Source organism: Larus michahellis, chromosome 2 (genome assembly GCF_964199755.1).
Source record: "Larus michahellis chromosome 2, bLarMic1.1, whole genome shotgun sequence".
Classification (NCBI taxonomy): Eukaryota; Metazoa; Chordata; class Aves; order Charadriiformes; family Laridae; genus Larus; species Larus michahellis.
Genome location: NC_133897.1, coordinates 123,527,107 through 123,552,298, shown reverse-complemented (window position 1 = coordinate 123,552,298; position 25,192 = coordinate 123,527,107). Strand labels below are relative to the sequence as shown.

The following is a 25,192-nucleotide window of genomic DNA, read 5'->3' as shown; positions in this document are numbered from 1 at the left end:
CTCCCGGTGCCCTACCTGGAAAATTCCAGTGCAGTGCTCAGCCAGGCAACGAGGGCAGACACCGGCTGCTGTGCCAGGGCTGCCCCTGACTCACTTCCTCACCCAGCCCTCACACAGAGGCAACACGGCAGGCACCTCATGAAATACTTCTATAGGGGATGATCGGTTATACAGTTATGTCATTCGCAAGTGGATTATGCTAACGCTCTGACATGAGATGAAAAGCAAACAAGTAGAAGGAGGACACGCAAAATGAACTTAATGAACCATGAACTTGATGTACTTCCTCCGTACACCATATGGCTATCATCTCCGTTTTCCACATTTCCTCCCTCCAGGACTCCCCCTCATTCTCTCCAAAGCCTAGACTCAAGTCCCTTTACCTCCTGTCTGCCACCCTTCTCTCTCTGATGTCTCCTATCCTCCTCTTCAGTGACTAATCAAGACATTTGACACACATAGGTGCAGGATCAAAACCAGCTCACAGACACCTGCTGAGAGGGCTTTCCCTAGTCACCAATTCAGGGCCCAAATCTGCCACCTGCAACCCCACCAGTGTCCTGACGGTGCAAGCCTCCAGCAACACCTTCTAGCCAGGCCATCAGCCACAATGGCAGGAAAATGGATCCAGTTTTATCCTCATCACCTTCTGCACATACATCCTCGGCCTAGCATGCAGTCCCAGAGGTTAGAGGGATACACAGGAGACAGTAAGGCAAACGTGCTCCCTAGCTAGACAGCCCACTGAAACTGCCCACCATTTCAGTGCAAACCTGAAAAGCTACACCAGTTAATAGCTGATCCAGTGTTCCACCACCCTTCATCCATCAGCTGAAACATGACAATTTTTTCTAGTTACAGATTCTCTAATGAGACACACGACACATGCATCTAGGAGACGATCCACATCTCTGGACAGTCCTTCCAACATCAGGAGCCTGTGTTATATGTGAAAGTTGCACTGATTATTTTTCACCTTGACTATTACACACTGCAAGCTACTATTACGACTATAGAAATAAACTATCTACTAACCAAAGAGACAACAAAACTTGTATAGGAAGCAATTAGGCCCTTTTAGTAGTCCCTGTTTAGTATCACAGAAAATCCTTTCAAAAGTTCTTTTCTTCCAACCAGAACCCTGCTTATGCCTTTCAAATTAACATAGTATCACTTTCGGTACTGTAACAGTGGGGAAAATAAGTCTGCTTTAATACCTCTAGGATGAAAAAACAAATAATTAGAAAGAAGTAATGTGCTTGATGTTTTGTGGATATATTTTTCTGATGCTCCAAGTGCTGTTTTCTTAATAACTGCATCCTAAAGTAAAAAAATCCAGAGAGATACAAAAAAAATACAATTCTTACATCATTTTTTTTTGCCTCTGTGGGATACACCAAGGACATATTCGTATATGGAAAAAAAACCCCACAAATGTTGATCAGGACAAAGTAGAGAATGGGACCACTTGAAGAATGAATAATTTAAAGGCTCTCTATAAACATTTAACTACCATTTGACAGAACCGAGCATAAGTGAAAATTTTCACAGAGCAAGAGAAACAACAGTGGAAATAATAATTTTTAATCTCTTCTTTCTATGGTCAGACTCCAGATGAAGAAGGGCACCTAAGGAAGTCGCAGAGACAAAGTGAATTCAGAGTTAGGTAAGTTATAGGAAGTAAAGACATTCAAATAAGAAATACATGGATTGCTGATGACACAGATGACAGGGAATTCACATCAAGACACATAAATTTCCAATGACATGCCTTGACTTGATAGGTTATCTTTAAAAATCCCTACGTAAGGAGCAGTTCATATTTATTTAAAAGATGCATTCACACTGTATATATCTAACGTCAAAGCAGTTACCTGCCCATTCCCCTCTAAGCACAGACAGAAACACTACTCCTGCAGCAGAGATGGGGGAAGATTTCCACAGAAAAGGGAAGTTCTTCCACAGTCTCATGTTTACAAAGGAGTTTACTGGGTTGTCAAGGAGAAAAAAACCCCACAGTGATCCCCATACAACATGCTTTGAATACACACAATTAAATTTGTCACTAAATTACAGATGAGGTCTCTGCCAAACTTTGAAAGCCTGCCCTGGTACCCTCGCCTCTTTCCTAATTGGGCTTGGCAAGGAGCACCAAGATACTGTTAAGTCTGAAAGTTTGCTCGAGAACCAGATCCACAGGTTAGAGAAGTTTTCTTGAGCCACTCCCAGCTGGCTAGTGGGCAAACCACAGGGAAACTGCCAGAGCCTCCAAGGAGGGCAAAGTTGAGGGCAGGATGTGACACACTTACCACAATCATGCAGGCTACTTGTCTTCCTAACACGCAGCATGGCTTACAGCCTATAAGCCAATGCACAGGACTGTTTGCTCAAACAGGGTGAGATTAATTTTTTATTGTATTGTTAAAGAATATATTCAATAAGCTCGTTTGGTCTTACACCTTTCACGACTGTGAATGGAATGTTTAAAAAAAAAAAAAAAAAGAAAAGAGATGGGATCTCTTACAATTAAAAGATAAAGCAATGAGTCCTCATATTTTGTAGCTGAACACAAAAGCCAGCAAGGCTTTTGCCATTCTCCTGAACAACCTCATCTCTCTGGAACATGCAGTATTTCAATTTTTTAAATCCTGGAATATTTTCATTTGTGGTTTAGGGAATCTCAAGTGATTGGATGCAATTAGCTGCACCAGGACCAAAACCAGAGTAACACATTCCCTGACTTTAGTACATACTGTTTGAATTAAAACTTTCAATTGCAACACGTTATGTTTTTATTTAGCATACAAAAGAAAACCCCACCTATCCACCAATAATTTTAATGGTAAAGCCCCATTTTCAAAGCACAGTTGAATCCTGAGCCGTGAATGCATCTCTAACCATCTTCATCTATGTAAATATTAAAGCAACCTCAACAGCACACAACTACCGCCAGTTACATACCTGCCAGGTGAGGGGGGGGGGGAAGGAGAGGAATACTTTTATTTTCTTAAATACAACACCATTTGTCAATTTAAGAGAAGGAAGATTATACCAGATAGGTCAACCTCCTTAAAAACAAGTGCAAACAAGGCTCAGATACCAAAGAACAGCAACAATACCTTGTAGCTCCGTTAACATGTCACCTTACTCATTTGAGAGTTGGGTCATTTCCTAATAAAGCAAAGAGCACTTACTGGACATGTCAGTAATGTTGCAGAACCTGACAATCTAACACATTTGCCTACTTTCTCCTCCCCCATTTTTAAACATAGTTATAATATCTGTTTAGAGGGTCAGAGAAAAGAATCTAGGGCAGATCCATAACAAGAGCGAGTCGTATGTGCAGAAGCAACATAAAAACATGACTTCAGAGGAGCAGGAAGTGCAATAGCACATGAGAGATACAATCACGTCCATAGGTGAGTAAAACCAGGATAGTGTGAGAATTAGGTTAGTGTTGCATTTGAGCTTCTGGAACATTCAAAGTCAAAGCGTTTTAATTCTGTTTCTTTTTTATAACACCCGATCTGTCAGTCCTCATAACACTTTGGTCTGGAAATTACTTATTACCAGATGAAAAGCACAGAAAACAGGTGAAAGGAAAAAAAAAATCTAGCTACCTGTGGGGCAACACAACAGGATTTATGTGATCTGTTGTTACAATAAATGCAGACAGAGGCAGACAAATTGCACCTATCTGACTATGCATGCAAAACTCAAGATCTTTCAATTTATTAAATACAAGTTATTACTGTTTGCAGTGAAGGACATGATGTTCATTGCCAACTACATATAGGAGCATATTTCTAGATATATGTTTTTATTTTTACTAATTCCAGCTTAGGGTTGGGGGTTGTATGTGTATGTTTTCTAGTGTAGATTGATGTATTTTTCTAAAAACAAATACACACGCTTGTAGTACTGACCACATTTTAACCATAGTAACAATGTCATATAACTCACCAGGCTTCTGGATTCTGCAGAGTTTCACAATGTTAAAACATATTTGTAGTTACATCTTACTTAAAAAAAATTTCAAGTCCGTTTCTTCATTCTTAATTTCATTCTCACTTTTTATTAATTCCTTCACATCTATAACTATCACCTTCTTCACTTTAGTTTTATGTTTCCATTTCATTATGCACGAGTTTGCCTTAGTTTGTCCCCTGCGTGACTTTTAAGAGTTTTAGCTAGTATTGATTTTCCACATTACAATTTCCTCTCTTTAAAACACTACATAGTTAAGCTCATAAAACCAAACAAAAGAATTCCTTTCTAACTTTTTCCAGCATTGTTTGTTTATATTTCTACACATGCAATTAGTCTAGTTTTATCTAGCAAAAATTAAAGCATTATTCTTTTCAGAAACTGAACATACTGGGACTAATGTCTGCCAGAGAGTTTGAGGCACCAGGTATGAAGTTTCAGTTTCACTAAATAGAAGTAACGTATCAGATACACTCTGCATTTTAGATGTAAACAGCAAACCAGAACTTCCTTTTGTTTTAATCCCATAAACATTGGCATGATGCCATATAAGATAACAAGCTAACCAGACTCTGGAAGCTGAGGACTTAAACGCACAATAAAGCAACAATTAAAAAATTGTGAAGATCAAGGAAACAAAGTAAGAACAGCAAGAACAAGTTAGGCCAGAGACTTGTTGAACTCAGCATCCTGTCTGGGACAGTGGCCTATATGTGATGCATAAAGCAAAGAAGTACAAAGCCAGTGAATACTTCTTCCCTGATATACTCGTCCACAGTCAAGTGATTTGCAACTCCAGAACTTTGCAAGGGAGCATCATTTGACTTATTAGCTTAATGGATTTTTCCCCAGAAAAAGCTGTCCAATCACTTCTAAACCAAACTCTGCAGAAGTCTGATAATATTGTACAACTTCTTAATATTTGCAATGTCAGCAAAGAAAGTAATTGGAAGGGACCACAGGTGGGTCACCAGCCATAGATTTCCAGTCCAGTCATTGTGGTTTATTATTGCTGCAACACCTAAAGAAGCCTCAGAAAAGTTAAGGAGTGTTATGCTGAGACCTGTACCAAAAAATGCAAGAAGTGGCAACCTCTGTTCATTGACTTTGTGCCAGCTAAAGAGCCTGAGCAATGGAGTGCATTTTTAAAAAGTCATAGTGCTGGAGAAAAAAATACATTCAAAGATACTTTTCTTGCAGTTAAACCCAACAATAGTATCGACAGTTGAGGATCTCCTTCAGAACATTTCATTCATTCATTCCAGTTCATGAAAACACATAAGCTACACTATTATCTTCTTTATTCTTTTTAAAACTGGAACATAGTGCTGCTAACAAGCAGATGGAGAATTTTTACAATCTACTGGCTGCAAATCTCATAAAAATTAAATCCATTTGCTGTTCTTCCATTTAAAATATGCATGGTAACAAAGCAACAGAAATTAGTATTCAGTGGTCTCTTAAATCATCTCTCCCTGCTAAAAACGTGAAAATAAACCACCACACATTGTATCACCAGTAGTCTTACTTTTTCAGCTCTGTGATGACGACACAGATCATGACTGTGTCATAGCCAAATTATTACTGTCTACATTATTATTTCTGACTGTTCAGAGTGTCTGGAGAACGCTAGACAGACGCAAAACTTCCACCACCACTTTCCAAAATGCTTACAAATTAATTAATGGCAACTAAGTAACATCTGAGTAGCATTAAAAAAACATGCAATTCGCATGCAGAGAATTTTAAAGTTTCGCTTCTTCCCAACCAGATTTTTGTAGTCATGATCCACAAGAAACTGCTTCATTAAACATGCAGAAATGTCAACCTGAGAATGCTCAAGGTAGTTGAGAAGTTATACATACAACAAAAAATACGTAGACTGCTTCATAGTAACAATGTACAACTTTGAGGTTTTATTTTTCCTTAAATATCACTGTCATTCTTGTCTTCAAAAAGTGACTTGCACCACACAAGTGCAGCATAGAAGTTACGCTGCCTTCCAATACTATGTAAAATCATGTTCTAACTTTCCTTTCCATCATTTCTCCAATTATTTCTTCCACTTAGCTCCCAATACAATGAACCATGCTATGATGATGTTAACTAACTTAAAATTTAATTTATAAGTACCAAGCACCCACAATGGGAACCGAGGCGATACATGCAATATTTTTCACTTAGACTCATATATGAAAGTGAAGAAACAACTCAGCATCTTTATTATCAACAAAAGTGATGCATTCAACTCTTTTGGTAATTATGTTGTGTTTTTTTAAAAAAAACAGGTATTTTCCCAGACTTAGTTTCTCCTCTGGCTCATTAGACTTAAGCAGCCATCAATACGTACAGGAACCATTTATCTAAAATTGTAAAGTCATGCAAGAAGAGAATTCTCTGCCCTGTTCCAATGCTCACTTAACTACTTTTTCCCTCCGCAACTCCTGTGGTTAGTGCTAAGTTTTTAAAAATGAGATGCTCCTACAGAAAAGAAAAGCAATTACAGAATCTTTAAATTGTAAGTAATGTAAGTTGCAAATCAAAACTAATGTACAAGCTACATCTACTGTTTGCATGGGGAAAAAAATGTGGGAAATGAGACTCAAGTACACCTAAAGTTTAAAAAGTAGACGGGAATAATCACCCTCCTGCATTTTTTTTCAGGTTTGCTTCTTGTAAAAACATTGATTTTGTTGTTGTTTAAACTGACAATTTTATAATCTGCTGTCCAGCTCATTGATTTTTAGACATACGAGAATGGCAATTATGCCCTATTCTATTTCCTTGACTTAGGTTTGTACTAATATTCTAACCCTTTGAAAAGTCCACATAACCTGTTATTTTTTTACCCAACCTTTCCCCACAAACTATATAAGAGAACAATACATCTCCTTCTCTCCTTACCTCCTCCTCCAAAAACTACAGGCTGAGGCTGATGACAAAGTTCCTTAGTGCAAACAGCTGCCTCGACCCTTCCTTTCTAAACCACTAAGCCATGTGACACCTCTTATATCCTCCCAATGCACAACTATCTTACATTATAAGGATGATCCTGTTGAGTCCTGTAAAGGGGGAACACATTAGCCAAAGCTCACTGCTGGTATGCTTCATTGGTACACATTGCTGAAGTTGCCCAGTATACAGCTGTATGATCTGGTTTTACAAGCAGCTCTGTACAACTGTTTACAAAACTGTAAAACTGTCTGGAATATTGTTATTTTCTCTGTACATGTCTGCAAAGAACAGGGTGAAAGGAAATATGATGCTTTATCTACAATTGCCACAACTAAAAGGTCTTGTTTTCTAATTCTGTCTTAAACACATTATTACATCGGGGTATCCAACCCCCTAAATGTCTGGAGACCATGAACTTAAATTGGTTCACAAAGGGACTGAGCTAGCTACTGAAGGATAAAACTCACAATGTCTCTTAATAATCTCAATGCAACTTCCGGCTCAGAAAGCACCTAAACTGCAACAGAGATCCTCCTTCTCCCTCTACACAACGTTTAACATAGTCTTACACTTTTCTCCCAATACTATTATAATTCAGGACCCGAGATAGATGAACCTTCAATATAATAATCCTGGTGTCATCAGTTTATGAATAACTCATTATTTATTACTTCAGCGTTGTGCACCTATTTACAACTTCAGCCCACACCATTATGTACTCAGGCATTCACACATATGTTCCAAAAGGGAGCTGCAATTGCCCAGCTTAACTCAGAAAGTTAGTTCAGTATTTTGGATTTATACTATTTATTCGTTTTATACTGCTAGTTATATTGTTCTCCTATTCCAAAAGATCCTGAAATGCTTCATATTCTAGACAAATCACTTTATTACTGGAACATACCAGATTCACAATGAAACTCAGCAACAACAATTTTTTTTTTTTAATTCATGATGCTTAAATGCACTTCAAAAAATGTTTAATAACAGAAAACCATAGTACTTTTCCAATTAGTTACAAAACGAAAGATTTCAATTAAAAAAAAGAAAAAGAAACAAAAAGCCCCAAACTTACCTTTGCACTTCTCCCTTGTGCAATCAAGCAAGTTAAAGAAACTTAGTCTGTGAAGCCTGCTACCAGCTCACTCCAGGGAAGCTAAATGCTTCCCTCCACTTTCCTTCCTAGGCGAGTCTGGCTATGGCCATCAACCTCTACAAAATCTATGCTGTCTCAAAGGCTCCTCTCCATCCCTATGTCTGTTCAGAAAGCTTTATTAAAATAATGAGGTAAGCATAAACTAGACTATGTGAAAAAACACCCTGCGGAAGCCACACAGAAAAGGAGGTGGTAGAGAACTAGAGCTACAAAGGGTATTCACTGCATTGCACCGAGTGGAGATCCATTTGTAACATCGTCTTTTGGTATGTGACTTCTCAATTGCTCTGCAGAAAAAGCACCAAGAGTGGTGACGGAAAGAGAACAAAATTCATACACACTGAAAAGTTCACAACATACAAACATGGGAATAGCTGTAGGGGAGTCTACCAAGGATCATTCTAGCCCCTTACTTTTGTCTCCAACAACGATTAATGTCAGATGTTTAAGGAAAACTTTAAAACAGGACAAGCGTGTGGCAATGCTGCCACAGAACAGTCTCCCTGATTCCGGTTTGTGGCTTCAACAAGATCTTTGTGTTTAATCCTTAAAAGATTTGTCTTCCATGAGTTTGTCCAATTAGTTTTGAACCCATGTAATCTTTCAGCAGACACATCATCCTGTGGCAAGGAGCTCTGGGGCTCATATGGTGGGATGAATAAACTCCTTTTTAATGTTGAACCAACCTGCTAGTTTCACTTGATGTCTCCTAGCTCTATACAGTACCTAGTTGTTTTGTTTACTTCTTCCTATCTATTTGTGATTCATGGGTTTCTTTCATGTCCTCTCCACAGCAATTTATTTTTGAGGCTCAAAGATTTCTATCCTACAGACCTTTTCTCATGCAGAAAACATCCCATATATCTGATCACTCTTACCAACTTACTCTGAAGGTTTTCTAGTTCCATTGCACTTTTTTTTTTGTGAACACGAAACTACTATCCACAAGTTGATGTGCCAACTTAATGGATTTTTAAAGTTGCAGTGTTTTTAGAGGCTTTTCAGAGTACTTAAACCCCAACAGAAACCTCAGCTCTTCTGGATGGAATGCTAGACAAAGCATTCTTCTATCAGGATGAAGCTGCTCTGCCCATTGTGTTTGCCTTCACAACCAGACAGTTCCAGGCCACTTTTTTCACTTTGCTTCAATGGTCCCTTTCCTATGCACAGGAAGGTGTCAAGGTGTCTGCAAAATACCAACAAGTCATTTCCTCTCACAAACATCAAACTTCCCAGCAGCCTCACTGGGATTCCTGCAAAGGGAAAACAGGGCTTTCCTGCACTGGTTTAATGATGAGAAAAATACACGTAGAGAAACAAGAGTTGTGTGCAGAACACTGGAGGCTGCCACAACAGCACTGCACTGGCGAGACACCTGATGTGAGGAGCTGCCACCATTTCTGAAGAGTTGCAACCACATGAGAGTATTTAGTGGCACAGAACTAAATAGTTGTATTAGGCAAGAGAACCAGTGAACTGAGACCAAGCAATGACCAGGTGAGGGTGAATGGGGACAAGTGAGTGAAATAGCGACATGAGGGGGAAGAGGAGACAGAGTGGGAGGACAATGACTGGACTGAGTCAAAAAGTACGCCACTGTGCTGGGACTGACCAGTGAATCAACAGCCAGGTGCAACAGCTTCTTCATGTGTCCAGGACGTGGGAATAATAAAGCTGGGCTGAAGTTGTGAGTAGCAGGAGAGATATCATATGAAGCAACAATTTATGAGCATATTTCCAGAGAGACTGAGGCAGACAAAGATATAACCATCAAGTAGTCAAGGCTGCTGCCCTGGTCTGAATGCAAACAGGGGAAAGGGGGGAAAAAAAGAAGCATGGGAGCAGGGTTGTACACAGCTGGCATAAACATGAGAGTGTGCTAACAGATTCCTGCAGAGCAGGCAAAATCCTCTTTAACATGTTACAGTTACAGAGTTATAGCCCATCACTACAGACCGTCTCCACAGAAAGGGTTAATCAGTCACCAGAGTTATTAGTCTGGAATGTAAGTGTCCTGATAACAAAAGAACTGTAAATCTGAGTTGTCATCTACAGATGATTCAGACATTTGTATAGAAACTGTTTATCACAAAGCAAGAGCAACAAAACATGACACAGACCCTGTCAAACTGGATATGAGAGACATTAGGATTTCACCCCACCCCAGTCCCATTTCATTGTCCCCAAGAAAGCCAACCCCCACCAAATAAAAGTTCCCACCTCCAAATTTCTTAAGGTTTACTATAAACATTCTCAGTTTTATTCCATTTGTTCTGCCCCCATTTACTCCTCTCTTATCTATCCAACACACTTCCACAATGCAATGGGAGCCAGGAACAAACGTCCTGTTCCCCATACCATACCACCAAACTGTGTTCTTTCCAAGCAAAAGATACAGTGGCATGACTTTAAAAAAAAACACAAAACAAAACCCCCACATAGCTGCCTTCTTCCATGTGAGATAAAACCAAACACAGATACATAAAAGCTTCATCCATTAAAGTGAGGGAGAAACATACTGGAAAAACCTTGGGGGGGCGGGAGGGGTTTAATAACCCCAAGGTTAGTATAGAATAGTTTCTAAACTTTGGTCTTCCTGTGTTTTCTCAGGTATTCTAAATTTATTTCCAGATCTTCACAATTCAGAAGATTCTACAAAGAGCAGTATACACTAACCCTCATCACCAAAGGGACAGTTCTGTTTTGGTGAAAAGCAGCGCGAAAATCCTAAGACGATGAAGCCTAAGTACAGGGATAGTTGGCTGATTTTGGTACATCTCATGCTGTACTTGTTCTACCAGGAACTGGATGACCTTGGACATTTCAATTTCTTATTTTCACTAAATAGCCATTCTATAAGCAGTATTACACATGCATTTTTTTCAAGATAGCTGTCTGTCTTGTACTGCTGCCACAAACCCCTAGACCAGTAAGGTTCACTTGTGAAAAGATGCAAGCTGCAACTGCACTATGTATCTTAGAAGGAAAAGAAATATTTTCTTCACCACTGGATGCAACGAATATGCCTGGTAGTAAAAAAGCATTTTACTTTCCCTGATATATTTGTGCCTTTGCCTGATGCAATGAAACTGGCATGATGGGTGACAGAACCAGCCACTAAAAGATCATAAAATTATTTTTAAAACAAGGTGACAACCCACAAGAAAGACAGAATCAAAAGCTTTTAGAGAATTCAAGCCATTACCAATCTACTCTGTTCAGATCTCCTTCCAGAACCACAGTATTTAGAAGGCACATTTATCAGAACAAGAAATTATTAAGACTAGTCCCACGCATTCCCCTAAAACTTCTCTTCAACCATTTCCTTCAAAAAGGATTTCAAACAAATCTAAATCACTCTCTCCTCAAAATTGGCCCGAGGATTCCTGAGACAGTTTGGAAGACAAAGTTAGACAAATCAAAACCCATCAGCTTTCTCACTGTTCTCGCACCTCTTTGCAGAGTGCAAAACTATCAGCAAATTATCCATAATGGCAAACAACAGAGAGCCTCATTAGAGGAGGGGAAACAAGTAAGAGAAAAGCCTTCAACTTCCTACTAACGTTGCTAACTCCTCTGGCTTTACCCTTTCTCTCCTTTCAAAAGACAGCATTGCACTCCCAGCAGTGCACGCTCTGCTCCTTCCTGTAGCCTCTTTTGCTGTAGCACCAGGCAAGCCACCAACAGGAGACAGATGAGACCCTCTTTCTTTGCTTCACCTCTTGAGATGGAGGTCAGGGCCCTGACAGTGCAAGCATATACCACTTTGCTTCTCCCTAATACTCCTGAAGACCCTCTGCAGTGCTGTGAAGAGAGCCATGCTGCCAAGAGGTGCCAGACCTGAGGAAATGCAGATGCCTCCTGCAACATGCAGCCACAGGAAAACTAACACAGGCCGCTTGAATCTTATTTAAAACACCAGGCAAATGTGGGGGAGGCAGGGGGGGATACAGTAAAGAGCGGGGCATTTGATACGTGGATGCCAAGATAGCAATGCTGTCAGCTGAACTTACAGTTGTTGCTTTCCAGAGCTGTGCAAGAAAGAATACGGGGCTCAGCTGAAGCCTTAAATTAAACAAAGCAGAGGGGCTGGATTAGCATGCACAAACAGCCCAGTGCTTCAAACAACGTAAAAATACAGTCTGGGAATGACAGCACAAAGCAGGCAGGTCTGAAGTCTGTTTATGCCACTGTGATAGCTCCTGCGATTCATCAGATTTTGTACACCCAGGATGTGGTACACTTAGTTACTCTTACACTTAGTTAATACATCCAGGGAACTTCACAAACTAGGCACAAACAAATACAGCTACCTCAGTGACACTCTGGATCACGTACAAGAGTATACACACAAATATGCAAGCACATATGACAATTGTAATCAAAGAAACTCTCTTCAAAATAGGCACCATGGACCTTCCAAATTTTTACACCACTGAAAAGACACTGAATGAGTGTCAAGAAACTCATATGACTGATTGCGTCATTCTTGAGAAGGATAATGAGTCAATTCACCTACACTGAGTTTTGAACTCTCGTCTCTCGGAATTATCGAGAAAAGTCTTCCCAAGATACTCTAAACCATCAAAGCAAGGAACATCTGAGTCAGTTAAGTATTAGCTGAACTAATATCTTCAATCATAATTTAAAATTAAGGGGGTCATTGTTTAACTGGAGGCTTAAGAGAATCTAGTTACAATACAGATAGCCACAGCTCACCCAGAAACATGCTGTTTCCTCTTCTGGTAATCTGAGGAAATCATGGAAACAGGAAGTTGAGAGGGGAACTATTGTCTGTTACTAAGGAAAAAAAGCTTCAAGGCTTTGTTTCTGGATCCAAAGATGCAGAGACATCCCTGCAGATGGGATGCAGCAGAAAGCAGCTGGTGCGCAAGCTCAGTTTTGTCTAGTAGTTCATGTGCAAATCATTCCACCTTGATGATACGAATGCAAAAAGCATCTGTTTCTGCACCACTCTTGATTTGCAGTCTTTTGCCTAAAAAGCCTACCTGAAGAGCCCTGGTAGAAGAGACCAGTTCTACCCAGAAAAGTAAGGTTCCAGTTTTTGGAGAGACAGGGAAGGAAGAAAGGTGTTGCCCAGACTGGTTATGCTGTCTCCATCCTTACCAGTTTTCCAACATCCAACTGGATAAAGCCCTAAGCAACCATGTCTGACCTTGCACCTGAGCCTGCTGTGTGAAGGCTGAACTGGAGACATTTTGAAGTCACTTCCAACCTGAATTATTCCATGAAGTATACATTTAGAAATAATAGTAAGCTTGTGGGTATGTATTCTAATAAGCTTCCTTTGGTAGCAGACTGACAAAAATAATTGCTTGCAATAACATGATCATACCGTCATCCTTTATCAGTGTTAAGTCATCAGTCTGACAGGATGACACAAATTCCATTTGCCTTAATAGTGATTCCCTACCTTGAGATACCCTATTTTAAATTGTTACACAACAATAGTTCTAGAATCAATCCTAATTACCAAGCCAATGATAGCTGTAATTACTATTACAATGGATCAAGAGAGCAAGGACATAAAAGCAGGCCCAGAAATAACAGCAAAATCTTGGCCTACCCCCTTTTAAGTGATCTCTTCAGAATTTCATTAGGTATGTTGAATCCCCCTAAATATAATGCCACAGAAGGACAGAGTTTGGGGTTTTTTAAAAGCAAAGTTAAGACAGCAATAAATACATGAACTAAGTAACCGAGTGAACCTTATTTTGACAGATGAGGCCTCAGGAAGAAGACATACACCTACATTCATCCACATGCAGGAAGGACTTCTCAAATAATGTATTCTTCCCTCAGAGAAAACCCAAAAATTAACCTTTGGCACAACTTTACAACAATTTTTGCACAAGACTCAACAACATCACATCAGATTGACCACTGTCAGAACACACAGACCACAGCACAGTAGAGACCTTGAGAACACAGCGATGATCCATTTAACAGTTTTGAAACATATAAAATATGGCAATTATCTTTTTCAGTTGTATATCATACAGCAAGATACTCTGGGGGTATTACCATTCTATCTATATTTAAAGGAAACAAGCTCTTAACCATGTGGCTTTTTGATAAGTTTTCAGCCAAATTAGAAGTTAAGATCAGCCAACAAGCTTATTAAGTGTGTTCTGCAATAAAGACGGTCTGCTATAACCAGTTAAGCTTTATTAATGCTGCATGGCAAGTACAGATGACTATCTAATTCCTACACATTAGCAATATAAAGGGCAAAAAATTCTCCTCACACCATTCTGGGATAAATCTCACTTGCCTTGCATATAAAGCAAGCAAATCTGGCTACCCATCAGAAACTGATAAGTAGATTTAACACATGGGACAAAAAGAAAAGACTGTAATCTGTAAAATACCAAAATTATATACTCCATAAAAACGCTGGCCTACTTTGAGGGATTTAGTTACAGAGAGTGTTTTAAGGTGGGATCTGAGTACAGAAGGAGATGCTACTCCGTGCACAGGGCCAGAGAAAGTTCCCAGTTTAAGAGGTAATATGGCAGAAGACATGAATTCACTTACAAGAGCACTAGATTTCACTTAATTAAAATAGCATTCAAATATTTAGAAGTTGAAAATAATTCAGAGATTAACAATTCTTATAAAATATGGAACTTCAGCTCATGAGAAAGGTCTCTGCGCAAATTAAGCAAAAAGTAGTCATTACCAATGCATAAAAATATGTTAGATCAATTTTGAGGTGATTACATGGTGCAGCTTGAAAAATATGTATGCTGAAAAATTAACATTAATGGTTAATCTTTATTTTAGCACCATAGTCTCCACGAAAAAGGTCAACTAGGCATCCATCACAGGCAACTGAAAGCAGAGGAACTCTCCGAATAAAACCATCTGGGATCAGGCCTTACCAGATCATTGTCCTGCATCACCTTAAGCAAAAATTCAACCAGTTATAGGTCAAAGGAAAGTTAACAATTAAAAAAATAACTCTCCCATCCCCTAAAAATTTACAAAGGAAAGCAAAGCATGACCATGTCAAATCTTGCACGTGTTTTCTTCAAAAATTGTGAATTGAACCGAAACCAAAAATTAGCTAACAGCTGCTTACCACAAAACCAGCTTCAACTTGCCCTCCTCATTATCCTCTATGGAGCAGCTTTAAGCGTCAGGGATGGCTAGTTGCTAGAAAGACACAGCACGGGGACTTGGAACAGAAACTGAATCAGGACTGTAGCTTTACACCCTACAGATAAGCAAGAGTTTTATCTTCATACCAAAACAATACATTAAATCTTTCTACGCAGTTAGTTATCACTAAATAGAAGTAATTTTCAAATTAGATCTACTGGTATAAGGGGGGAAAAAAAGTTGTAAAGTTATTCATCTTTTGAGATTTCCCATTAGAAACTTAGTACACTCCTACCATGGGTAAATACCACCATAAAGATATTTTGGCAGCAATCCTAAACCTCCAGAACCTCTTGGTATTTGGTGTATTTTGAAGTGGGGTAAAATAAATTTCATGGTCTTTTGATTATCCACACACTCCACTAGGTTCCAGAGATTTAGTAAATACCACAAAAATGATGATATATCAACATTTGGCTTCTTTTCCTTCCCCCACCGTGAACCAGGCCACAAAATTAACAGGCCTTTTTAAAGAATACTCATACAGCAAATGACCTCCTATAGTGAAAACTGCTTTTCTATTCTCCCTTGGAAACCTCTCAAACAGCTCGCCTACAATTTTTTCTAGGAAAAAAGCATATCCCAAGTAAAGCAAAACAAAGACTGCAACAGACATAGCGAACACTGGGGATTTACCCTACTGCATACACCAAATTCCCAAAAGAAAGTTTGCTGGTGAGGCTGACCACTCATGAAAATTACCACCGCATGGCACTCCAACTGGTAAGGGAGAAGGGGTAATCTGCAGGGGCATCCTCAGATTCCCGGTGTACCCACATCTTTTGTAGTAGCAGGACTATTCTGCTTAGGGTTAAAAACTTTTTATTACAGTATGGTTGCATCTGAAAAAGCCCTCTCATGAGCACCAGTTACTAATATGAATATGTCTCATAACATCTATCCAACTCTCTATCTACATCAGGGTAAGTCATGCTGATATACTAAAAGCAGAACAACTTTTACTGCTTGCATAAATCCCATTCTGTTTTTACAGGTTTATGCAGACTGTCTGGTCTTTTCTGATGCTGCTGACCAGGAGTTAAGCTATTTTAAATAAATTCTTCAAGAATCTGAAAAATATTTGACTAAACCTTGCTGAACTCTGTGATACAGATGCTAAACTGCTATGGACGCCCATACGAGCAAGTCAGATGCTGGGTCGCATGTCGCTGCAGCAGCTAGCATGCTGCCATGCGCTACATCCAGACCCATTTTTTTCACCCTCCAGGGCAGCAAGGCAGCATACCCTGAAAGGCAACAGGACCCTGCTATGGGACTGATTCACTGGGAAACTGGAGACTTCTCTTCCTCTGTGAGCAGAATACACTATCGTACTCCATCCATACTCTCCCACAGTAATTTTAATAAAGAATCGATATATTAATGTCAATGAGTTTTAGTAAGACTTTAATCCGCTTCGGTAACAGCCTTCCCCATCTCTCTCGCCGGCCGAAGCCCGTCTCGTTTCTCTCCCTCGCCCGCAGGCGGTGGCACGGCTTCACCCTGCGTGCCGGGGCCGGCCCTTGCGCTCTCCGCCCCGCCGGCAGAGCGGCCGCCGGAGGGCCCGGCCCGCGGGAGGCGGCGGCCGGAGCGGCAGGCGGGGCCGGGGCCGGGCAGCCCAGGCCTGCGGCGCCCTCTGCCGGGGCCCCGCTGGCTGCGCCGCCCCAAGAAAAAAAACCCAGTACCAAACCTTAACTGGTATGATTCAGTATTTACCGATGCCCCTTTCCTGGGCCCCTCAATCCACATCACCTTTCCGTGATGTAGGGAATCCTACAACTAGTCCCTTATCTCATCATCGCTCTCAGAACATGCTGTAGTCATGAAATCTGGATTTTATATAGCCAAGCTCTCAAAGTACTGAAGAGAAATAGGTAACTGCCTCACCCACCACATTACAGGAAATTTGGACACGAACTTGCGACAGGCAGCCAGGGGCTGTAGAGAATCCAGATCATCACATCTCTGGTGAGAAACCTACCCACTTCATCACCTTTTTGCTCAGACATTGAAATACAAGAAATTCCATTTAAATGTAAGAACAAACTTCAGTACTACAGTCACAGAGGGTGACTAAGTACTACCACAGGTTGCCCAGAGAGGCTGTGGAGTCTCCATCCTTGCAGATACTTAAAACCCAACTGGACACATCCATCCCTGAGCAACCAGCTCCGTCTGGCTCTGCTTTGAGCAGAGGGGTTCAACTAGATGATCTCCAGAGGTGCCTTCCCACCTCAGTCACCCCGTGATTCAGTGACCACACCACCAAGCTCTACATGTGGGGTGCTGCTTGGTTTTGAGGTTTGGCAGTCAGAGAAGATGCCTTGGAATTCTTGTGGACAGAATTCCTTCTGGAGAAATGAGGTAAGCAAAAACCTCATGTTCCTCCAAATTAAATGCAATAAAATATGAATACAGTCCATAATTATAGTAGAAGTTTTTTTTTAAAAAAAAAAAAAACAACTTGAAACAGCTTCTTACCTTACAAAGCTCATCAATCTTCTCTTTGACAGGCAAAGAATTAAGATTTGTACAGGAGTCCGAGTCTGATATCTCCAGTGAGCTGTCATCTTTTTCTGATCCACCACACCTATCGGTAGAATCACTATCCTTCTCCCAATCAATGAACTCTGATTCATCTAAAATAAAAATATTTGTAAAATGAATTTTTCTTAATCACCATATGTTATTCATAAGCACGAAGTCAAACAGAGTAATACCACAATTGGTATTAATAGTACAATACTGCTACTCACTTGGGAAAAAGCACTGAGTTATTTTTTACATATATTCAACTGATCTTTAACTATTTTGTGATCCTGTCTCTCATAAAAGCTAAATCCTACTAGCAGGTAATAGAAGCTTCTGTGAAGAAAGATATAAAAATTACATTAAAAAAAAAAAGATTTCAAAGTACTGCCCATAAGGAGGCAGTATATTTAACTGCTTAGGTAGGTAGGTTTTTTTTAGTTTAGTTATTATTAGTTTTCCTAGGTTTTAGTTAGTTGGGGTTTTTTTTGCCCAGCTGCATTGGATTTTCCAATCCAACAGTCACCTCCTAAAACACCAAGGCTAAATACACAGGTCTATAAATCAAACCTCTAAACACATCAGACAGAATTGTTTAGGATAAATTAATAGGAACAGGCTCAAGAAGAGTCACAACAAAAAGGCAATAAGCAAAGACAGAGATGCAGAACAGTCCTTCCACCAACCTCATGACGAGATGGTATTTCATGCAACTCCAGAAGTCCACTCATACATGTGAGGATCTCCTGAAGGCACTGGAAGCCTGAGCTGCTGTAGCAGCCCCACCATCCTTCAGGTCCAAATGCCAGAAGGTACCGAGAGGAAGAATCTCATATTTTGTATAAACGAGCATGTTCAGCAAGAGGGGGGATGAAAGCTTTTTTGGTTTTGCTCTTTTGCTTTTGTAAATGTCACATTTCTAACACCAGAGGAGTTATGTACAGGGGAGAGACAGCAGAGAAAGGAGGCACCTGCAGAACATCTGTACAGATCCATGGAACTGTGGCTGTACCTTCTGGACTTGGCAATGCTACTATAGCCTAAATCACTAGTTTCTTCATGGTACTTCCAAACTCTGAAGTCATTCAAATAAACACATAGCTCTGGTGTTGCCTGCCTTTTCACACACATGAATGTATTTCTGTTTCTAACTATGACAAAGCTTCATCAGAAATTTTAAACACAGACATCGGTGACCAGGTAGCACAAAGAGGTGTCTCTTGAAGCTGTGTGACAAGCTGCATGCAGCTTGTGACAGTGGTATAAATTCTTTAGTAAAATATGAGAATCAGTTTTGTCTTGTCACACTCTAGTACTAACACTCTGTCCCTGACGGAGGGCACGTCACTTAAAAATACTTTCTCAGCTATTATCCCCATACTTAGAACTGTACAGATATATATATACACACACATACTATACTTATAGTATAGTACCCTATATACTATACACATATACACTAACTATAGCATACTAGTATAGTTAGGATATATGATGGTTACTTGAAAAAACATGGAAATTACAGTTCTTTTATTCCTCACTGCTTTCAAGAACTGTTTTCAATATATTTTTGGGTTTAGAAGAAAAACAGGAAATGGTTGGATTTCCTCAGTACCTTCAAGCAGATACATAACGCATCAGGGTTTCTTCATTTACCCAGAGAAACCAAATTTTGCTATCTTACAAGACTAAAAAAAAGTCTGTCTATTGTCTCGTAAAAAAAGAGAATTAAAGACTAAAACCTTGCAAGAGACAAGTGCAATAGAATGATATTAATGGCAGGTTAGAAGGACTCCTGGTGAGTATTTGATTGCAGTCTAGAAAATGGACAGTCCTTCCATTTAAGAAAGAAGGAAAGAAAATTACTAGGAATTACAAAAGATGACCATCAGATATGTCAATGACAGTGTCAAATCAATGACAGAAATATGCATGAAAGAATCAACTCACAGTGGTGTTTGAACACTTTGCCAGACATCTAGGACACGAAGTCTAGCTGTAATACTTCAGATCCAGCTGAAGTATTACAAAGGTAACCCGATTTATTTTCCTGGAAGTAGTCACATTGAAAATGCTTCCTAACAAGTTCTAATGCAAATTAAACATTATCCTAATTAACACTTATGTAACAGAGCACACATGTAAAGATTTTTCTGTCCTCAGCCTCACTTTTTAAATTAATTCCTCTCCCCTCTGTCATCCCCTGCTCCATGAATTAGAAAGCAAGTTCTAAGAACAAAACTCATAGTTGTTCGCACAATACAGCTAACAGGGCAAACAAGGAATACTGTGTACCAAAATGAAAACTCGCGCCACAGAACACGATGCTGTCTGCAGCTGCAAAGTCTGACACTTCTAGTCAGTAGATGCAGACAGCAATATCACCAGTAGAACAGGGCAGGCAGAGAAAGCTGTTCACAACCCCAGTATCTGTACCACAGCACAGAGAAGGAAATGGTACAAATAAACTATAATATATTGAAATGAACTGACATCCTTTCCTTAATGGACAACCTGCCTAACTATGCCACTTTACTCCAAGGTTTAGAATTTTTTGTACATAATTTATACTAAGAGCTTATTCCATACTCAGATGCAATTGATGAAAAAAAACACCAGCTGATTTAACTGAAATAGGATTAGATCATGTCATTTGGTCAGAATCACCTCAAAGAATTTTCATTACAGCATTTGAAGCTGACAGAAGGTTTCTTGACAAATCTGCTTGCATTTGAACTTACCTTCACTACTACTGTCCTCTAACAATAAATCATGTCTGCTAGGCAATTTCTCTGTTTTGGAAGCATGACTTTTTTTGCTGTGTAACCTTGGAATCAATGTTTTATTTTCATGATCTGAAAAGTCACTGCCACTAGAGGTCCATATTATGTCCTCAGCATCCTTAGAGCTTTCAGCAGCAGCTGATCCTATTAAAAATAATTGTAAAGAGTTAGATTGTCATGCAAATGTGATATTTTTTAAATTTTAAATTCTTAAAAATTAAACTAAATTATTTTTGAACTGGAAAAAATGAACAGTTCTGCCACCAGACATCAGAGATCAATACTGGAGCACTAACTCACATGTATTTCTTACACATACCTGCATTATTTTCATTTTGGTTCTCCACAATAAATGCTAACACTTCATTTTAGACAATGAGACTATCAATCAGTCCTTCAGCAGACTGAGGACAAGCAATGACTGTTTGACATATAGTCCTCTACACACAGTCTTAATACTCCCACGTGTGCCCTTTCAAAATAGTAAGTGGTTTAAATAAGGACTGTCCCTAGAATTCTGGGTTTGGGATTTCTCTGGCTTTACACAATGAATAACAAATGCATAAAAGTATGCCATCAGTCAAGACGACTTCCCAGTTCTGTCCTGAGAGAAAGAAATTTTAAACTCTTCAGGAGTAATGAAGAATAGCTGTTGTGTTTTTCAAGTGAGACGTTTACATTCAAAATACCTTTCTCCATCGTTTTTAATAACAAAAGCAAGGAGAAAAGGATTAATGCTTAGCAGTGGAACATGCAGAATCAGCAATCATAGGAAGGCAAAATTTTCCACTTTCTACCACTAAGAAAATTTTTTAGGTAAATGGGAAGTTAGACAGTTACTGGGGATTTGGAATTAGGCGGGAGGGCCCAGAAGAGAGAAACACCACCATATCTCCTCCTGCAACATACAGAGGTTCTTTTCAGAAATCTGCAAAAGCATGATTTTGAACGCCAAAAGGTAGACAAAAGGTGCCCAGTAGGTCACTTAACTCCAACAGAGGCAGCACAGCTACTGGAGCAAGTAGAAATACAAAGACTGAAGAAGTCACTGCCCCCTCTTTTCCTTCCTTTCCTCTGGACTCCAAAAGGGAAAGAACTGGAGGGAGTCAATAAATCCTCCTCCTTATTATGCCTGGAATTCTCTTTTTATCACAATATTAAACAGACTGGGAGGCACAAAGAAGACTGTGAAAGCAGACGGTTAACAAAATTTTGTTTTTCTATCTATTGCTCATACTTACAAATATGTTTTCTCTCATGCCTGCCTGTCTGTCTCTAGCAGAAGAGAGAATTACTTCATCCTCTAACTAGACAGCTAAGCATTGTTTTTCCTTCCCTCTTCTTAAAAATGTGAAGAATTTAAATATCCTGTCCCTGCTAGAACATGCACTATATACAGCATTAGTAATGCTTCTTTCATCTGTTCAAGAGTAATAGCTGAAGTACCTGCAGCTTTGCAGAATACATTTCTGGCACTCTAGGTGAACAGAGGAGCCCAACCACAATAGCACCACAACTGTGTCTCTCATCAAAATTAGCTTCTGATTACAATAACAGAAGTAGAAAACAACCAGTATTTTGAGCCAACTTCTACCTTGATAAGGGGCAAACCAAAGTGACAATCTTCTGTCCATGCTAACATAAAATAGTTATAACATACCTGCTGCACTTTCAGCAGATGTTAACAGTGGTCCAAGATGCTTCTTAATCCTGGATTTCCTATCAGTAGGTCTCAGAGACTATATTAAAAAAAGACACAGACAGATATTTAATCACCAAGGCATTAAAGACAATATTAACATGTAATAATATACTCAAAAATGTTGTTATTCATTTATCACAACTTAGAAAACCTAATTTGAACTTGTGCTACTGTCTTCTACTAGACTGCGATATAATGAGTGAGATAATAAAGCATGAGAACAGTAAAATAAGATCTGAATTTTCATTGTTTTGGAAAACATAAACTTACTGTGACTATGACAGGAATCACATCTGACCTTCCAAAGAACAACAGCCAGTATTTTCAGCAGTAAAATGTCAAAAGTGGGCAGGAAGAGCACACTTGATAAAGCACATGCCCTATTCAAATGTTACAGAAAAAAGCACTCAGTGGCCCTATCTCTGATTTTATTAAATCCCACAAGCTGTGCAACACTGACTGCTCAGTACCAGAAGAAGAAACAGAAAAGCAACTCAGTTGAAGATGATTTTCAGCACAAAGCTCTTCTCACTCAGAGCTGGCTGAACATCTCTGTTCATGACCAACAAGAACACCACACGCACAAAAAACTTAGCGTAATTTGATATATCATCTAAAAGAGCATCTGCAACAAGATCCACATTTGCAGGGTCATCAAGAAGTGGGATTTTCTACAGTGAATTCCTTATTGCAAACATATTCTTCAGATCTAGCAAAAAAATTTCAGATTGGAATTTCAAACTAGAGTCTTTTTGTTCCACATTTTTCCGGAAATGCAGTACTCCATCCAAAAGGTCAAATTATTTTTGTATCCTTCAGTGCATTATTGAAATTTTCCAAGTGGTAAGTGCTATCTAGAACACTACATATTAACGCATGCTCAGAAAATTAAACTAACAAGTTAAGACAATGCCCTTACATAATCTTGCTTTTCATTTTCTCTACTTCGACAGTTAAAACAATATGCTGTTAATTAAGAAACAACACAAAAAAGGTCAGCATCTTATAATTCAGTCAAGCATGGAAATTGGTTTAACTGCCAGTCTGCATCTTTTTCTTACACTGTTATGTAAGCCAGCATTTTACCTCCAGCACTGAAGTGCTCTGAAAACCATCCCCACACCTAAGCCATGCATTGGAAATCGAAGTAGCAGCCACTGATGTCCTGACATTTGACTTTTTCAGCTGTAAGGGAGTCTCATCTGGGAAGGGTGTGCATTCTGCATTCCAAAATCGCTTCCGCTACGAGGAAAAACAAACCCATTAAAGACACCATGTACACATAACTCTTTTCAAGTGAATTTTACTTAATCTAGACCACCCCTTTTTCTGAATACTTGCAAATATAAATTCCAAATTTTAATGTGCTGGGAAGAAAAAAAAAGTCTTGAACACTTACAACCATTTTCTATGCAACACCATATAATAATAACAACCCCAATGTCATGGATAAATTTAATTTTTGATAAGTATGCTACTTTCTCTTAATCCAAGTTATATTTGTAGTACTTGTTAGCTGCCCAGTGAAGCTGAAAATATTATCCTAAACAGGAACAGCTCAGTAAAACCCATTTTAACTAAATAATTCCTTCAAACTTGTATTTAATCTGATTGAATTCTGTGTTATGGAGGAGGTCAAACTAAACGATCACCATCCAGCTCTCCATTAAAAAATCAACCAAACAAACCAAAAAAACCCAGACTCTTTCAGCTTTGAGAATTACATTTGTTTTAACAACCATTTCCCAAAAAAGCGTAGAGAAAGTGTTGCATTCCCCTTGCATGGGATGCTGGAAGTCATTGAGACTACTAGATAAGTCATGAAACAGCACGCTGATTATCGTCCAGTGCTAATTTCATGCAATAGATTTCAATGTCTGAGAATAGCTGAAGCTGAGAGAATTGCCTGTTGTCACAGCCAAAGTTATCTTTAAGATTCTACACCAGTTTATACATATAAATTGATCTTAAGCATGATAAATATCTTAGCCCACTCTGCTACTGAAACTTATCTTACAAAATGTTGACTGTATTATCTGCCTGAATACATCTGTCTTCTTTTGATATACTTTCTCTCAAGCAGCTACAGTTCCTATCTATATTGAAGAATTACTCCAAAGTTACATTAATCAGCACATACATTTTCAGCCAGTCTGGTCAATCAGGACTGTAACATACAATTTGAACAAAGAAACACATGAAAAAAAAAAAAAGTCTTTGGCAACTTTTGTCCCTTTTGTAATTGATAATGTGTATTTGTTTCCTCGAGATCTTTTGGGCGCTCATAAGAACAGAACAACTACTTTCCAAAAGCATACGGTGAGCAGCATCTTGCTTCAACCCTCTTGTCAGCCGGTCCTACTGTCACATGGTGAAAAGACAGAGTATAACAAGTCAGCAGTTTCCTCTGACAGCAGCTGACCTTGCTATGAGCCTCTTCTAAAATCGTGGGGGTATTTACACCACAAAGCAGCTACTACAAGAGGTCATTAGCACCAAAGACAAACAGCTCCCACTGATAGATAAATAAGAAGTAGTACAACCTTGAATCTGATGGGGTATTAAATAAGGAATCAAAAGCACTTTAATAAGGACATGATGTCAAGTAAGGGGGCTATGGTGGTTTAAACAAGAAGGGTTAACATTATTACACAAAGAGAACTGAAATCCTGCTCTCCTCCCAGTGAAGATGCTGGCCCAAGCCTCCATTTCCAGAGAGCTTAGACACAAACCTCTACATTGTGCTATCCGCTTAGCAAGTATTCCTGCCTCCACAGAGGAAAGCATGGATGGGAAAAATATTAATAACTGAAATGCTTCAAGACCCATTTTTTGGTTCTGTGGCAAAACATCACAGCAAGACCTCACTCCAGTTGGAGACGTTTGCTTTATCTC

At 39.2% G+C, this 25,192-nt stretch overlaps 1 protein-coding gene across 1 annotated transcript in view; it reads right to left on the bottom strand.

Moving 5' to 3' along the window:
* Positions 1–25,192, bottom strand: part of SPIDR (scaffold protein involved in DNA repair) — a 205,212-nt gene that overhangs the window by 172,921 nt on the left and 7,099 nt on the right. Inside the window, exons 2-5 of the mRNA XM_074576988.1 lie at positions 23,384–23,539; positions 22,256–22,334; positions 20,554–20,739; positions 17,765–17,922 (exon numbers count right to left, since the gene is read on the bottom strand). Of these exons, the coding sequence (XP_074433089.1) occupies positions 17,765–17,922; positions 20,554–20,739; positions 22,256–22,334; positions 23,384–23,539 (579 nt within the window). The remainder of the gene's footprint in view (positions 1–17,764; positions 17,923–20,553; positions 20,740–22,255; positions 22,335–23,383; positions 23,540–25,192) is intronic.